At 39.3% G+C, this 17,633-nt stretch overlaps 1 protein-coding gene, 1 long non-coding RNA gene and 1 pseudogene across 2 annotated transcripts in view; 2 read left to right on the top strand and 1 right to left on the bottom strand.

Annotated features, from left to right (window-relative positions):
- Positions 1-15,657, top strand: part of LOC148362797 (uncharacterized) — a 44,561-nt gene extending 28,904 nt beyond the window's left edge. The window contains exons 2-3 of the long non-coding RNA XR_015850898.1: positions 13,742-13,938; positions 15,525-15,657. This is a non-coding gene — a long non-coding RNA (uncharacterized LOC148362797). The remainder of the gene's footprint in view (positions 1-13,741; positions 13,939-15,524) is intronic.
- Positions 1-17,633, bottom strand: part of LOC148362796 (ras-specific guanine nucleotide-releasing factor 1) — a 61,300-nt gene that overhangs the window by 25,428 nt on the left and 18,239 nt on the right. The window contains exons 4-10 of the mRNA XM_088340361.1: positions 15,502-15,594; positions 13,758-14,011; positions 8,700-8,779; positions 8,430-8,623; positions 5,973-6,082; positions 4,920-5,038; positions 3,676-3,836 (exon numbers count right to left, since the gene is read on the bottom strand). Coding sequence (XP_088196487.1) covers positions 3,676-3,836; positions 4,920-5,038; positions 5,973-6,082; positions 8,430-8,623; positions 8,700-8,779; positions 13,758-14,011; positions 15,502-15,594 — 1,011 coding nt within the window. The remainder of the gene's footprint in view (positions 1-3,675; positions 3,837-4,919; positions 5,039-5,972; positions 6,083-8,429; positions 8,624-8,699; positions 8,780-13,757; positions 14,012-15,501; positions 15,595-17,633) is intronic.
- On the top strand, positions 10,252-10,508 carry LOC148362798 (U2 spliceosomal RNA; annotated as a pseudogene).

Genomic DNA, 17,633 nt, shown 5'->3' with positions numbered 1-17,633 from the left:
AAAGACAAAGGGCTCTGGGGAGGACCTTTAGAACGGGTTGGAATTTTTCATATTGGCCGATTGTCCTCTCAAAACAATCGAAGAACTTCCTTCTGTGTCCTGTCCACTGATTGGAACAATCAGAATCAATCCTTTACCTCAAGGGTCGGGAAACTATGGCTCGCGACCCACATATAGAATAGAATAGAATAGAATAGAATAGAATAGAATACAATAGAATATACTTTTATTGTAATTGTTACAAAATGGGTTAACATATTGTGACAATGAAATTGGGCATGACACTCCAGTTTCACACATTTACAGTGAGGTAAATATATATGCCTCTTGTCATGAGTACGTACGACTCAGAGACAAAATTGACTATGCAATTTTTCTCCATGTTGTTCCTAATTGAGTGAGTGAGTATATATATATATATATATATATATATATATATATATCATCTCATTAGCTACACCGCTTATCCTCAGTAGGGTTGCGGGGGTGCTGGAGCCCATCCCAGTATTCATCAGGCAGTGGGCAGGGGACACCCTGAACTGGTTGGCAGCCAATCTCAGGGCACACGGGGACAGACAACTCACTCGCTCATTCACAACTAGGGACAATTTGGACCGGCCAATTCACCTGAAATGCATGTTTTTGGAATGTGGGAGGAAACCGGAGTGCCCGGAGGAAACCCACGCTAGCACGGGGAGAATATACAAACTCCGCACAGGAAGTATGGAGCTGGATTTGAACCCACGCAGGAGGTTCCCGAGACATGAACTGTGCCGCACATGCGCTCACCACTGCTCCGCCGTGCTGCCCATACATATATGTATACATATATGTATATATATATATATATATATATATATATATATATATATATATATACACCGTATTTTCCGCACTAAAGGGCGCACCGGGTTATAGGGCGCACCCCCAAAAAATAGTTTTTGGTCCTATATCTTCCGTAGATAAGGCGCACCGGATTATAAGGCGCTACAATGGGAACGTCGACAAAACAGTCAGATGATTCAGTCCAACTGATTACCCCCTTAACATTCCCAAAGCTTGCAAAGAAGCAGATACACGTCATAGACACGTGCGGATGCGGTGTCTGTACGATGTCACTCAAATGCATCATTTCAAATATCATTCGGAAGGTTAAAGTCTTGGGATTCAAGAAATGCCAACCATTCCTTAGTTTCTATTTTCTTTTTCGTTCGCAACGTTACTGTGCATATGACAATAAACACTTGGAATTGAGTTTAATTCACTCAACTCATTACAGCAACATCAAGATCGTTCTAAAACAAGATACCGGGAAAATATAAAGCCGCATAGCTCACCTAAGTTCTCACGTTCAATAATGATACGCAATCATGGTCTTCTTACAACCGTGAGTGTAGTAAATCCAGGAGAGTAAAATGTTTACAAATACAGACTAATGAAACATGTTTCTTTATGGCGTAGTTTAGCAAGCTTGCTATTCAGTCATCTTTTTCGGCCAATTGCAGGGTTTGTTTTGGCCCTCTAGCCTATCCGAGGCTCCGAATAACTTCAGCCAATAGCGATCGATTTAACGGATGATTGACACATCTTTTTCAGCCAATTGCAGGGTTTGTTTTGGCCCTCTAGCCAATCCGAGGCTCCAAAAAACTTTAGCCAATAGCGATCGATTCAAATGATGATTGACACATTGGTTAGCCAATGAAACGCCGGTATATAAATCCCAGCATACACCGCGGACTACTCCACGTTCGGGGGAAAATCGAATCGGCGGCTGTTGCGTAACTTGCTAGACCTTGCGATTTAATATTGAGCTATATATAAGGCGCACTGTATTATAAGGTGCATGGTCAGCTTTTGAAAAAAATTAAGACTTTTAGGTGTGCCTTATAGCGCGGAAAATACAGTATATATATATATATATATATATATATATATATATATATATATATATATATATATATACATACACACACATATACATACATATATATATATATATATATATATATATATATATATATATATATATATATATATATATATATAGATAGATAGATAGATAGATGGATAGAATTATTTTCAAATTAGAAAACTGCTTAACATTTAATAATACAATTTAATAGCATAGAAATATCTGTTTCATCCGTACACAACATTTCCCCCGCTGAAGTTGAATATGGTCACTTGACGGGGCTGCTACGTTTGATTGGTTAAACATGGTAGAGCCTGGCGGACTGTTGAGTCAAAGTAAAGGCGCCTTTCGGAGACAAACAGACGCGTACATACGCGAAGGGGATTAATTAAGCAACGAAGTAACGACAAGTAAAAGTACAATTTTTCTTCACAAATTTACTCAAGTAAAAGTAAAATTTATAAAGATTTAAAAATACTCCTTGAGGTCCAAAATTTTCGAAAATTTACAAAAGTTAATGTAACGGAGATTATGTACTCTGTTTCTACCCACCACTGCACTGAAGCATTGAGTGGTACTGTCCAGTATATATAGGGCACATTTTGAACGACAATTTACAGTCTAGGTGTAACATCAAAAAACTCGTTATGGCTGTACAACAATAAAGTATCCTTTATATGGGAGCTCATGAAACAATCCGTGTTCACTGTTGAGACACCTTATGATGAAAATCCACATAACAAATTGTAAATACGCCAAAACACCAGAAGTGCACCCAGAGCAATTTAATTGGGTAAGCGGTAGGGAAGGGTGGAGCTATGCAATGAAGGCAACCACCCCCTCCTGTCTCTCGCCATGCGCCATCTGGGCCAAAAATAAATACGTTGTCATCCTTGTTTGCCGAATTTTGCGACGCTTGCACCATGTTGGGAAACCATTATTTATGAAGAAAGGTCAAAATGAGCCTCAACAATCTTGAGTAATTGTGGGAGGGAGACAATTTTAAGTCAAAAAGGTTCCCGACCCCAAGTTTACATGATCAGTACCCCTGTATTTATGCTGTTTGCCAGCAATCGAATTGGGGGGCAATTATGAGCGACGTCATTACGCAAATAGACTTCTGTTTTTCAATTAACCTTTGAGATGGACTATATGGTGATTAAATTTATGTTATTCTCAAAAATCACCAATTTACCGTGGCTTTCCGGAAGCATATTTAGATTGATACAACTGTAAAGTCCACTATTTGCATAGATACAACTAGCATTTTCTTGAAAGGGGTAGAAAATACAAAGGAAATGTCCCAGAGAAATAAACCAACACACATGAGTGCATGTATCATTTTTCCACATAGCGTCACGGTATACAAACATCTCAGATGAGGGAAACTGCACATGCGCAGTAATTCACACTACTAAACATATTAATTGTCTTATGCTATTAATTGAATATATATGGTTCCTATTTCATGAAAACTTGCTTAAATAATGTCTTTCAAGAGCAGATTAACCGCCAAAATCAAGGAATTACTGTAAAACTGTAATTCTCTACTGCACTGCCAAAATTAAAGTGACACACCTTTAAATGCGAAACGTCACTCAGCGAGCGTTTAATAGGAACACTCACGTCTCCTCAGTGGTCACCCGTACTGATAAAAGCCATACCTTCATCACCCAACCTTCTGATGTCCCGTAATCCGCTCAATCTGAGCTCACGGGACGATTGGGGATATTGAGAAAGCTCGGTCAGCATTGGAGGCCCACCTTGGTGAGATGGAGCTTTCCCCCGGACCCTCGGGTGCAGATGATTAAATGCTTAGAGAAGAGAAAGCACTGCCTCTCCCCTTCCTTCTTCAAAGACAGAGAGCCCAGGCGCCCACGAGTGATCTTGCCCTTCTCGCTTAACGGAACCTGGATGAGAGAGCCTGGGATTGCAATTCAGACACAGGACAGAGGCATGCATTGCTTGTTAATACATGTCATAGTACAAATCTACAATTTGATAACCTAAAATCAACCACTGTCACCTAAGAAAGCAGTGTATTGTATAACGGGGAAGGAAAAACATTTTTCATGGCCGCTGTTAGAATTCTGATTTGGGGGTGAGAGTCTTTTTTTTTTTTTTTTTAGGGGGATTTTTTAAAAAAAGATCTTTTTCAGAATATGATCAAAATTTTGAATTTTTTCAATGTCTTTTCTGTTTTTTTTTTTAAATGGGAAGACAAGTACCAAAGACATACCTAAACCTTTGATAAAGACGGGTAGACATAAATAGACAGTGTGGGACATACAGAGAATATAAACACACACACACACACACACACACACACACACAGAACAAGATAGGACTCAGAAGAGGGAGAGAGACACAGACAGACAGACACAGGGAAAACAAGAAAGACAGGGACAGAAAGATAGGTACAGACAGAAAGAGACAGACTGATACAGAGAAGAGAAAAGGGGGGAGGGGGGATACAAACAGAGGAAGACAGAGACACACAAGAGAAAGGCAGAGGTAGAGATACGGATGGACAGGTAGATAAAAATAGAGGCAAATTTTTGGTTCTATAATCATTGCTATCACTTCAAGTGAGCCGGATTGTACCTATTATAATTGTGTTTCTTATTTGAGTATCCCTGATTTGTTATCATTTTGCCTCTCACAGGGGTGGCATTAGCTCAGGAGGTAGAGCGCTCGTCTTGGGATCAAGAGATCACAGGTTCGATTCCCGGCTCCTCCGTGTTATATGTCGAAGTGTCCTTGGGCAAGACACTAAATCCCTAATGCCCCCAATAAGCAGGTTGGCAGCCTTGCATGGCTGCATGGCCGCTATTGTGTGAGTGTGAATGGGTAAGTGTGAAGCACATTGTGAAGCGCTTTGGGAGGTCATCATTGACTTGAAAAGCGCTATATAAATGCAGACCATTTACCATTTACCGGTACTTTATATTCAAACATTTTCAGTGTGGTGTACAATCTTTCCATCAATCATTTTTAAGGGTTTTACCTTGTCTTACAAAGGTCTGGCTGGTGTCTAGGAGGATTTCGCAGCCCTCTACGATCATGCGCTCAATGGCAAGGTTCTTCCGGATGTTCTCCGTCTCGCTCACTTCATCGTGCATGATTCTGACAAAAAGAACAATTGTTTTAAACTTGAGTATTTTACCGTTACATGTAATCATATCCGAAAGAATTGTGTAAGTTGAATGCAATTTTTGTCATGATGATGATAAAAATAACCATATTTAACAAAATAATTCATTATATAATTGTAAATTATAATTTCACAGATAACTGTGTAATTATAATGTATGCAAAGGCTTATATTTTAAGGTTATTCATTTTTATTATTTGATTTTAAGCAGTTTTTCTAATTTGGCACAATAAATATCAAAATAATATATATATATTTTCAATGAATAAAGTGATCTCACTGCTATGTCTGCCTTTAACTTCTGCCAGTTTCCTGACTACTTGAGTCAGCTAGGAGTCAAAAATAGCCAGGAATGGCCAAAGTTCTCAAAAAATTTATTTTCTAGAGCACGAATACACTCACTAACATGCAAGCACAATTTATATTATTTTAGTTCATTTTATTATTTTTTACAAAAAAAGAAAGAGCAATGATGCTATGAGAATCAATCGCGGATCAGATTTTGAGCTTCTGATTTTTTTTTTTTTAAACTGAGTAGAATAAGTTTATGTATGCTTTTTCAGAAAAACATATGTCATGTGTCTCTTGTATAGTACAACAAAAATAAAATGTTGAATATAAGTAGCAATTAAAATGAGCTAAATTATAAGCCAGTGGAAAAATAGGTTGTTTTCTGCGATGTGAGTCACTTTTCGTCCATTGGAAGAAAAATGTTTTTGTTTTGTGTATCTTACTTTTCTAATAAAATGGGAAAAAATCGAATTAGCTAAATTAACTAAATAATCAAGGAAAAAATATTATTATTTCGTCACATTATTCACTTCATTTATTATCTGCACTTCTGGTATTTATAGATTCCCTTTTATTCTCATCCAAATGCATCTGCATTGATTTCCTCGATTTTACCTGGAGAGTTCTTCCAGTTTGGATTTGGCGTAATCCAAACTGTTTCTCTCTATGTGTTCATGAGGCGTGTGGGCCAGAAGTTCGTGAAGTGTCAGGATGTAGCGGGGAATCTGCAAAAAGCAATAGGGTAATCGCTCAGCTATTACAGCCAACCTGTGAATTCGTGCACTCCCGAGCGCACCCATGCAAAGGTGCGCAGACGTTTAATGAGAGGCGAATCGGAGGTGAGCGTAATCTCCGCTCATCAGCAAAAAATATGATTAGCAAAGCAGCGCGCGGCCCCAGCAGAGCCGACCGTTGGCATAGTGCACATCTTGCCGAAGAGGCAAAATTAATAAAGAGCTCCAAAGATAAAACTCTAAATAAACACAAAAAACAAATTGACATTAGGTTAGGGTACTAATGGCATCCTTTTTTGAATTTACATTAGTATGATAAAAACAACAACTAAAATAATTATCCTTGTGGATAGTAATTAAGATGTAAAACATTGAGATACGTTTAGGGGAGGCGGGTGAGGCACAAACTTAAACTATAAAATATAAAAATATATAAAATGGTTATATTTATTCAGTGTTAAAGTTCTTACTCTTTTGACTTCACAATTTGTATATTTTATTTTCTTCAAAATCGCTGAATGTTCACGATTTATTGCAATTATTATTAAAACAATTAGTATGTTGCGTATTACTGTGCTGAGGGTCTGCAGATGCAGAGTGAGGAACGCAATGTCACGACCAGAATAGAAAGAGGACTCAGATGCGTAACGTTACTCACGAGTTTATTGAAATATAGAGGAAAGGCAGCGTATCAGAGCGTTTTCCTTAATGCGGAAGTGGATCTTCCGGAGCGGGATTTCGTAGCGTAGTTAGACTTAAAAACAGGTCATTAGCCGAGACGAGAGATCAGATCATGGTTGGGGTCATAAACAGGTCGTTGGCCGGGACGAGAGATCAAAACGTGGTCGGGGCCAAATACGGACGAGTGGAAAACGGGTGAGAAAACGGGATTGACGGGATTCAGAGTCAAAAATGCTTGACTTGTGAAAACAGAGGTTTGCTGACGGACTGACAAAGAGCGAGGGAGAGCGCTGAGCTTAAATAGAAGGGGGAACCAAACAGGTAACCAGCAGCAGCTAGCGCCAAACGAGCGGGCACAGGTGAGTGCCATGAGTAATCATGACACGCAATTATCTTGCCTCGTAGCAGAGGGCGGTAGTAAGACCAAGGATTCTGATTTGGAGCTCAATTACAATAATAGAATAAAACAAACAATATAATTAGTTATAGTATTAGCAAGTCAAGGCATCCAGTATTTTTTTTTTCTTATTGCAAGGACCTTCTTTCATGATGGAGGATTACTTATCTATTGATGCTTTTATTCAAAAGGAGCAGTGCATAAACTTCGTTTCTAAGTTTGTCACGGTTGCCATGGTGCCCAGTTAGTCCCAGCCGGGTGGCGCCGGATTCTGTTGCGGTTGCCACGGCGCCCAATTGGCCCCGCCCATGGTCACCGGCTGAGACGCATTGACTGATTGCTCCCTGGCAGTACTGAAACGCGCTCCTTTGAGCTGTTAGGTGTCTGAGCGTTTGTGAAACTTCTGTGATACTTCTGTAAGACTTCTGTTAAACTCTGTTAAATGCCTAGTTCTGTGAATCTGCCTGTGTTTGATCCTGTTTTATTTTTGGCCTGATCCGTTTGTTTTTGACAACTTTTCTTTTTCGAATTTGAATCCAGTGTGCGCGCCCCCCTCCTCTCCCCAATAAGTTGTAAGTACGTTAGGCGAGTGGGTTCTAAATTCTGTTTCCTGTCTTGGTCCGTGACAGAACGCTCAGACCAGACATGAACCCAGCGAACGCTCACACAAGCGCGGATTGGGGGAAGCTAGATACTCCCTACGCTCTCCAGCTGAAAAACTCAAATAATTGGAGTAATCAAAGTTGGTGTAATTGGGTAACTATAGCACCTTGCGGGAGAAGCTCCTCAAAAGCAATGAAGCACTATTGATTCACAAGGAGCAGCTAACAATAACAATGGTGGTTAGCAGCGAGCCGTAACTTGCAGCCAACTGGCTAACATGAGTGGCTAGAAAAGGAAATCGTGGAAAAAAGTGTCAGAAGTCTGAATCACTGGACTTATCAACATTCATATGCATGGCTCATCTGTGTAATGTTAGTGGTCACTGGTTGGTTGGGACAAGCTACAGTCGCAAAATGGTCATTTAGGCTTCCGTCGTAGCAAGATGGCGGCCAAATATGTCAGCTTCTTTAAAGGGTGTGTCAAATTGTGTAATTTAATTATGTATTTCTAAACTTAGAAATCTTAAAGCAATGATATGGTACATGCCTTTTGGCTTATTATTTGTTTTATTTAAATGAATGAAGTATTGTTACATCACAGAGTCACTGATTAATACACACTGGGGCCTCATTGATAAGGAAATTTAAGATTGGTCACCTGGAACATGGGGTAAGTGAGGAAGGTCTCCAGGGTTCTCTCCTCGCAGTCGGGCTTCGCTTCGTACTGCTTCAGTAGTTTATCGAAGTCTCTGTTCTGCTTGCAGTGGGCCAGGATCTGGAGGCTGTACTGGTGGTTCCTTACAAATTCTTGGTAGATGTTAAGCATGGGCAGCAGGATGTCGAACAGGTCGGCTGGCCGAGGAAATTTTCGTTTGTAGCGTGGCGGCCAATCTCATTACGTTTTCAACGGAATAAATGTTGTCCTTACCCAGTACCAACGTTGGCCAGCTGGCTATTCTGGCTTTCAACCCCTGGTAGAAGATTTGATGTAGGAACATGATAGTTTCACTGGAAAGGAAAAATAATAAGATTCAAATTAGTCTGTAGTCAAGCAATTTTCATCAGTTTTCCAACATCCTGTGAAGTTGTACTGCAGTGCTGATTGAGACTGGCTCCGTGTGAGCATGAATGTGCGCCGATGAGCATGTGGGTGGATTTCCATTAGGTCAATGAGGGGTACATGCAGATTAATGTGCAAGATGAGTATCCAATGTTTGTCTGAAAGGATAGGAGGACCAAAATATAATATGATTCAGGACATAGTACATTAATAAAAGCGTAAAATCTGCCTGTTTAGAGGCCTCAGGGTACAAGGCAAAAACTCCTCGTAATTAGCATGACTAGTAATTCTGCTCCAGTGTGTTTCCAAGGTTCAGGTATTATGTGAAGTTGGTGAAATCAAGTGAAAAGTGCTTCTGGGGAAAGTGTGGATTAGCAGTAACAGGGGGTAAAAGAAAACAATAGATTAATAAAATGAGGAGCATCTGTGTATATATATATATATATATATATATATATATATATATATATATATATATACATATACATATACATATACATATACATATACATATATATATATATATATATATATATATATATATATATATATATATATATATACATATATATATATATATATATATATATATATATATATATATATATATATATATATATATATATATATATATATATATATATATATATATATATATATATATATATATATATATATATACCTTAAAATCCGGACTATAAGCCGCTACTTTTTTCCCAAATGTTCAGCCCTGCGGCTTATTCAGCGAAGCGGCCAATACATAGAATTTTTCTAACGGCCACCAGCGGCGCTGGAGTACAAAAGGTAAGATTAAGACCAGTAGAATATGTGCACCAACTAAGACTGCAAACTCTATGTTTAAGCATGCATTGTCTGTAAAGTTAAGGTATCTTCTGACAATGAGGATGACACCCTTAATGGCAATAGTTATGAGGAGGAAGTTGAAGACTTTCTTCCGTGAGGGGGGTATATTTTTGTAATGTATTTATTTTAGAGATTTATTCTGTTATGTGTTCTACGGACGAATCAAAAAGAAGAGGCGGATCAACCGCGGGCTGATGGGAATGAAATGAAATGAAATGATGATGGAAATTGAGGTAAAGCTGAGTTACCGGTAGATCTGTCTGTTGTCGCAGCGGACAATAGTGGATATATATTTTTCCCACCCTTAACTTTGGAAATATACATTTTGTTTCCTTGGATTTCAACGGGACCCGGACTTTACAAGTCTGCATCATACCTTAAGTACGGATATCATTTTCAATTGTGATGTCACAAGTAGTTCGAAAATTATGTACCAACTGTGACGGTTCTGAATTTGTGTACCATTTTCTCTGTCCACTCCACGTATCGGCTCGGTATTGCAGTACCTCCGGGAACGGTGCATTCGCAATGAGCGCAGCAAGGCTTTAGGACTAGGACCTTAGCTTGGCCTTTTGGCTGAGAGTAAGTGTCCCGGCTCCTAGGCTTTGTAGCGTATTATGAACTGACGGATAATGGATAATGAATAACGAAGATATAACAATAACCCTTAAAAAACCCCGCATAGGTAGTTACAATCGTGGAACTTAAATGTTATGATTGATTTTTGCAATGCGGAGATGGAATAAGAGCTTGCTCTGTCCACTCCATGCATCAGCCCGGTATTGCAGTACCTCTGGGAACGGTGCATTCGCAATGGTCGCAGCAAGGCTTTAAGGCTAGGACCTTAGCTTGGCCTTTTGGCTGAGAGTAAGAGTCCTCCTTGGCTTTGTAGCGTATTATAAACTGACTAATAACGGATAATGGATAAGTAATAAAGAAAATAGAACAATAACCCTTATAAAATCCCCCCCCTACGGTGGAAATTATGGTCTGGCCTGCGTGAAACTTGTGATTGTGTCACAAGTGTTAGTGCGGGTGCCTGCGGCTTATGCATGGGTACGGTTTGTGTAAGTACAAAAGCAGTAAATCACCTTTAAAATGGTGGGTGTGGCTTATAATGAGGTGACCTCTATAGCCCGGAATTTACGGTATATAGTGTATGTGTGTGTGTGATATAGCTGCAAATAAGTATTTGAATGTTAATATTTAGTACAGTAGCCTTTGTTTGCTATTACTAAGGTCAAACCTTCCCTGTAGTCTTTCACCAGCTTTGCACACACTGCAGGAAGGATCTTGGCCCACTCCTCCACACAGATCGTCTCCAGATCAGTCAGGTTTCTGGGCTACAGCTGAGAAACACGGAGTTTCAGCTACCTCCAAAAATTTTGTATTTGGTTCAAGTCGGGAGACTAGCTGGGCCATGCTTGAACATTGATATGCTTCTTAAGGAGCCACTCATTTTCGTTTTCCCGGCTGTGTGCTTCGGGTCGTTGTCGTGTTGGAAGACCCATCTTCAATGCTCTGACTGAGGGAAGGAGGTTGTTTCCCAAAATTTCACAATACACGGCCCCAGTCATCTTCTCTTTAATGCAGTGCACTCGTCCTGTCCCAAGTGCAGAAAAACAACCCCAAGCATGGTGATACCATCCACATTCTTGAGAGGAGGGATGTTGTTCTTCGGAGTGTACTCTTCATTCTTCTTCCTCCATACACGCTTAGTGGAATTATGACCAAAAAGTTCTGTTTTTGTTTCATCTGACCACAAAACCTTCTCCCATGACTCCTCTGTATCATCAAAATGGTCACATGCAAATTTAAGACGGGCCTTGACATGTACTGGTTTAAGCAGGGGAACTTTTCGTGCCATGCATGATTTCAAATCACGACGTCTTACTGTATGACCTACAGTAACCTTTTCAGGTCATTGACAAACTCCTGTCCTGTAGTTCAGGGCTGATTCCTCACCTTTCTTAGAATCATTGAGACCTCACGAGGTGATATCTTGCATGGGGCTCCACTCCGATTGAGATTGATCCTCATGTTTAGCTTCGTCCATTTTCTAATGATTGCTCAAGCAGTGGACCTTTTTTCACCAAGCTGCTTGCCAATTGCTCTGTAGCCCCTTCCAGCTTTATGGAGGTGTACAATTTTGTCTTTGGTGTCTTTGGAAAGCTCTTTGGTCTTACCATGTTACAGGTTAACATCTTACTGATTTTATGGGGTGGATAGGAGCCTTTATGTAGCTAACAACCTCAAACAGGTGCATCTGATTCAGGATCATACATGGAGTGCAGGTGGACTTTGAATGGGCGGACTAACAGGCCAGAATTCTAGTTGATACACAGTTGTTCAAATACTTGTTTGCATATCTATCACACAAATACATTGTTATAAATCATGCATTGTGATGTCTGGATTTTTATTTTTAGTTTATCTCTCTCACAGTGGACATTTCAGACCCCTTCATGACTTCTAAGTGGGAAAAATACCAGGGTGTTCAAATACTTATTTTCTTCACTGTGTGTATATATATCCATCAATCCATTATCTGCACCGTTTATTCTCAGTAGGTTTGCGGAGTGCTGGAGCCCATCCCAGCTGTTTCGGGAAGTGGGAAGGACACACCCTGAACTGGTTGCCAGCCAGTCGCAGGGCACATAGAGACAGACAGCTCACTCACACCTAGGGACAATTTGGACCACCCAATTACCCTGACATGCATGTTTTTCGGGAATGTGGGAGGAAACCAAACTGCCCGGAGGAAACCCACGAAAGCAGGGGGCTAAGTGGTTAGCAAGCCCACAGCACAGTTCTGAGGTTCTGGAGTTTGCATGTTCTCCATGGCTTGCGTGGGTTCCCCCGGGCACTCCGGGTTTCTCCCACATTCCAAAAACATGCACGTCGGGTTAATTGTCAAATGGTCCCTAGGTGTGAATGAGCGAGTGAATGGTGAATGAGCTATCATACCAATGTTAATATGTATCGATCTATACATAGGTTGATAAATTTGTACTTCTTTTACAATACTTAGTAGTAGTTACTGCCATGTTCGTCTGGCATCTTGCTGATACGCTGTGCTCATTTGGCAGTTTTTTGTTTGCATTAGACAATACAGTGCCATCTTGTGATCAATGTACCTTTCAGAAATTACTCGCACTTGTTGACCAGGAGATAGAAGTGGTCTATTTATTTTCATTTTTATAGTGTAGTTACAAATACAAATAACTGAGAAATTAAACACATTATGGAAAATTCAATCGCTTATGAAGTGCTCCCAATAACCTTAAATCAATTGAACTAGTTTTACAAAAATTGGAACAAAATTGAGACAAAAAAGAAACCAGGGGTCACCACGCTTGTGGGCACCAGGTAGTTGCCTAAGAACAGCTGTGGAGTTACTGGTAATGGGTCATTGTAATTTACTGGGAAATTTTAGTTTTCTAATTGTCAAGAGAAGTAATTGTCATGATTGCTGATTCGGGGCACCTGCGGCTGCCCCGTTGGCGCAAGAGCCCTGAGCGCTTATTGGTTCAGAGACTCTTTTTAAACCCCGGCTTCCAAGAGGAAGCCGTCAGACCGTTTGCGAACCTATGCACCCAGCCAGGCAAGCTCATAGCTTCCGACATTTTCCTGCCCTGTTTTCTCCTGTCTGATACCTGTTGCCGACCCGCTTCTGGACCCGTTTCTGCCCTGCTCTGCCATCCCGATCACCGACCTGTTTTGCCCTGTTTCCTGCCTGATACCTGTTGCCGACCTCTATTATGGACTCGATACCACCCTGGCTCTCCCGTCCCGGCTAGCGACCAGTATACCTGCTGCCTACGATTATACTCGCTTGACACAGAAGAACCACTTCCGCGTTCCAGCCACCTGCTACCCGTGTCCATCGATCGTCGGATCGTAGAAACAAGCACTGCTAGTAATATGATGATATTATAGAAACCAAACTGGTAGCCCTTGTTGCTAAATGGTAACAAAAAGATATGCTCTCAGCTTCTATAAGGTTGGTGACCCCGATTTGAATAAAAATTAAGTTTGAATTCCAGCTAGAGAGGTTCCAACCTGTTGAGGAATATACTGCTGACGTCGTCGTGGGTGATGGGCGGCTTCTTGGAGCTGGCAGCCATGCGGAGCGGTCTCAGAAAGTTGTTGACCAGGATGTGCAGCTGCTGAACGTACTCTGCCTCCGAGTCCAACATGCTGAACACGACCTGGTTCCTCTTCCTCATGCTCTCGGCATGAGGTGAGCGGATGTAATCCTGGATAATGGTCTTCCACTTTCTCCTGCAGATCCAGCCGCGCAGGAAGCTCTGGACCTACAGCCACATGACAAACACGCAGAAATGTGATTGTTGTTTACAGTGCAGTGCTCCAGCCCGAATCTTTGTTTTTTTGCATATTCTTCACTCACGAGGTTCCAGATAATCAAACCAATTTTAATATCATACAGCGACAACCCAACCAAATACAAAATGCAGTTTTGAAATGTTGATTGCATTTATTAAGGAACAAATAACTAGGCCTATGTGGCTCTATGTAAAAAGTAATTGCTCCTGTTTGTTAAATTACAAAGTAACTGTGACTAACCAAAGTTTTGGGAAAGCGTGGTTCAGGCCACACCCAAAATTGATTCCCACCACCTATGTTGAAAAAGTGAAGTTGGTTAAAGAATCTCAAGAACACAAGTGACTACGATCCCCAAAAAATCCAGAAAAAAATGGCGGAAAAAGTGATTGAAATCTATCAGTGCAGAAAAGGTGGCAATGCCATTTCCAAGGCTGTAGGGCTCAAGTGAACCACTGTCAAAGCCATTATCCACAAATGTAGAAAACCGGGAACGGACGAAAACCTTTCAGAAAGTGGTTGACCAACTAAGATAACTCAAAAAGTGTGATGTCCGCTCATCCAGGAGGTTAAAAAGAAACTCGGAAAACATTCAAAAAACTGCAGGTATCGCTGGTCTCAGTTAAGGTCAGTGTTTATGACGCCACCAAAAAAAAAGACAAAATACACTGGCCAAAAATAGTATACATGGGAGAGTTCCAAGACGGAAAAGAAAACTAAGAGTTTCCTTACATTTGCCAAAATGCATCTTAATTACCCTAAAGTCGTTGGAAAAGTGTGCAGCCATTTAAATCAGGCGTAAAAAGACACAGCATTTGTCAAAAACAACATAATGCCAACAGTAGAGCATGGTGCTGGCAGTGTGATGGTCTGGATCTGCTTTGCTGCCTCAGCACCAGGACAACCTGCTGTGGTTGACAGAATAATGAATTCTGGTAGTTCCCAGAAAATCCTGAAGGAGAACGTCCGGCCATCAGCTTGTGCCCTAAACTTTAGCAATCTTGGATCATGCAGCAGAACAACTTTTCAAAACCCACCAGCAAATATACCTCTGAATGTTGAGGCCAAAACAAAGTCCAGATTTAAATCTAACAGAGCAGCTATACTGTGACCTTAAACGGCAGTTAATGCTAGAAAACTCAAATATGGCAGATTTCAAACAATTTTGCTTAGAAAAGTGGGACAAAGGTGGCCCAACTTTCTATTAGCTTCAGAGGACAATTACTTTTTGACATAAAGTCAGATAGGATTTGATTTTTTGTGCCTTATTAAACGAAATCAACATTTCAATACTGCATTTAGTATTTCCTTGGGTTGTCTCTTTGTGATATCAAAATTGGTTCGATGATCTGATTTTATTATCTGTGAGTGATAAAGATGCAAAAAACACATATATCAGTACTTTTTACTGTTGTGTATTTAAAAATAATATTAAAAAAACAGCCATAAAAAAGAGCTATACCTTTTTGATCTTTTTGATTTCAGAATCATCTTCAGTCGGAGCAGCCGTGGGACTGGCATGGATTTTCACATTGTCTTTTAACAGCCCACCAATCTGCCGAAGGATAATTATCATCATTGGTATTTGAGCATTTGAACAAAAATGTTTCTTCTCCAAGTGGATTTCTTACTCTTTGTCATGATTAACTGTATTGAAGTAGGTGAAATGTTGAAAGGCAGCTTTACTTAACTTATCATTCATATTATTTTTTTGCAAAAATATTCCAATATAAATGTATTTAGATTATTAATACGGTTTTCATCAAACACAATTAGCATATATATGTATATATATATATATATATATATCTACCTCTGAATGTTATGTTTTATATATATATATATATATATATATATATATATATATATATATATATATATATATATATATATATATATATATATATATATATACTAATTGTGTTTGATGAAAACCGTATTAATAATCTAAATACATTTATATTGGAATATTTTTGCAAAAAAATAATATAATTGATAAGTTAAGTAAAGCTGCCTTTCATTATTTCACCTACTTCAATACAGTTAATCATATATATCTCATCTTCTCATCTCATTAGCTACACCGTTTAGCCTCAGTAGGGTTGCGGGGGTGCTGGAGCCCATCCCAGCAATCATCGGGCAGTGGGCAAGGGACACACTGAACTGGTTGCCAGCCAATCGCAGGGCACACGGGGACAGACAACTCACTCACCCATTCACACCTAGGGACAATTTGGACCGGCCAATTCACCTGAAATGCATGTTTTTTTTTGGAATGTGAGGGAAACCGTAGTGCCCGAAGGAAACCCACGCAAGCACGGGGAGAACATACAAACTCCGCACAGGAAGTCTGGAGCTGGATTTGAACCCAAGCAGGAGGTCCCCAAGACATGAACTGTGCCGCACATGCGCTAACCACTGCCGTGCTGCCCATATATATATATATATATATATATATATATATATATATATATATATATATATATATATATATATATATATATATATATATATATATATATATATATATATATATATATATATATATATACAGTATATATATATATATATATATATATATATATATATATATATATATATATATATATATATATATATATATATATATATATATATATATATATATATATATATATTTTTTTTTATTTCCACTATCTAAATTTCTCCGCTCTTAAACATGCTGTGCCTTTAGGAAACAACTTGATGTCAATGCTTTTCCTTTGGACATGCATGTTGAGTCCTGCTGAATTCTTGGCCCGAATGATTCAGCATGTCTCAAACTATCCGCCTAACCTCTTTTGCAGCGTGCAAGTACACTAGTGCTTTATCTCTTTGGTCTGTGGGAAGTATTTGGGAAATGTGGAGCACATTGTAAAGCGCTTTGGGAAGTCATTGACTTGAAAAGCGCTATATAAATGCAGATCATTTCACTTCATTTATTTTCTTTTAAAAAATGACTTTCTGCCTTTCCTTAGTTTAAAGAATCAGTTTGGATTTGTTAGTTTATACAGTAGTGTGGCATTTTTTACTTTCAGTGTAAAAGTAAAGCAGAAATCAAATGGATTAAAATCTGACTTTAAGAGAATCTCTCTGCATCTGGTTGGGTATGATATTATACAAACTTGATGTTAGCAAAAAATGCTGAATCTCAGGACAGCTTCATTCCTAGGGCCATCACCAACTGTGAAAACATATATTGGTTCTGTGAAATTGTATACCCTGTAACTTATTTTGGGGGCGTTGTTTCTGCTAAATGTTATTGCATCTCATTATTGCACTAATATTATAAAGCACTATTCTTTTTCATTCACAAATATCATAACGCCAGTCTCTAAGCACTACCTTGTCAATGTTTTTTCTGCCTTTTATCCTCATAGTATTTTTTTTTTCTTTAAAGTCTTTACTACGTTTCCTCTGGAGTGCCATATCTAATCTCATTGCAAACAATATATCAAAATGTTGATATGAATTACAATGAAGACAATTTAGTTCAACATAACAGATCCTAGACTTGCTAGACTAAAGTGGATTTCTATAGTATACAGTGTGTAGTGTAGTATGTCTTTAGCAGCT

The sequence above is a fragment of the Urocampus carinirostris genome, chromosome 7 (assembly GCF_059441175.1).
Source record: "Urocampus carinirostris isolate Australia breed hairy pipefish chromosome 7, RoL_Ucar_1.0, whole genome shotgun sequence".
Lineage (NCBI taxonomy): Eukaryota > Metazoa > Chordata > Actinopteri > Syngnathiformes > Syngnathidae > Urocampus > Urocampus carinirostris.
This window is presented reverse-complemented; position numbering and strand designations above follow the sequence as displayed.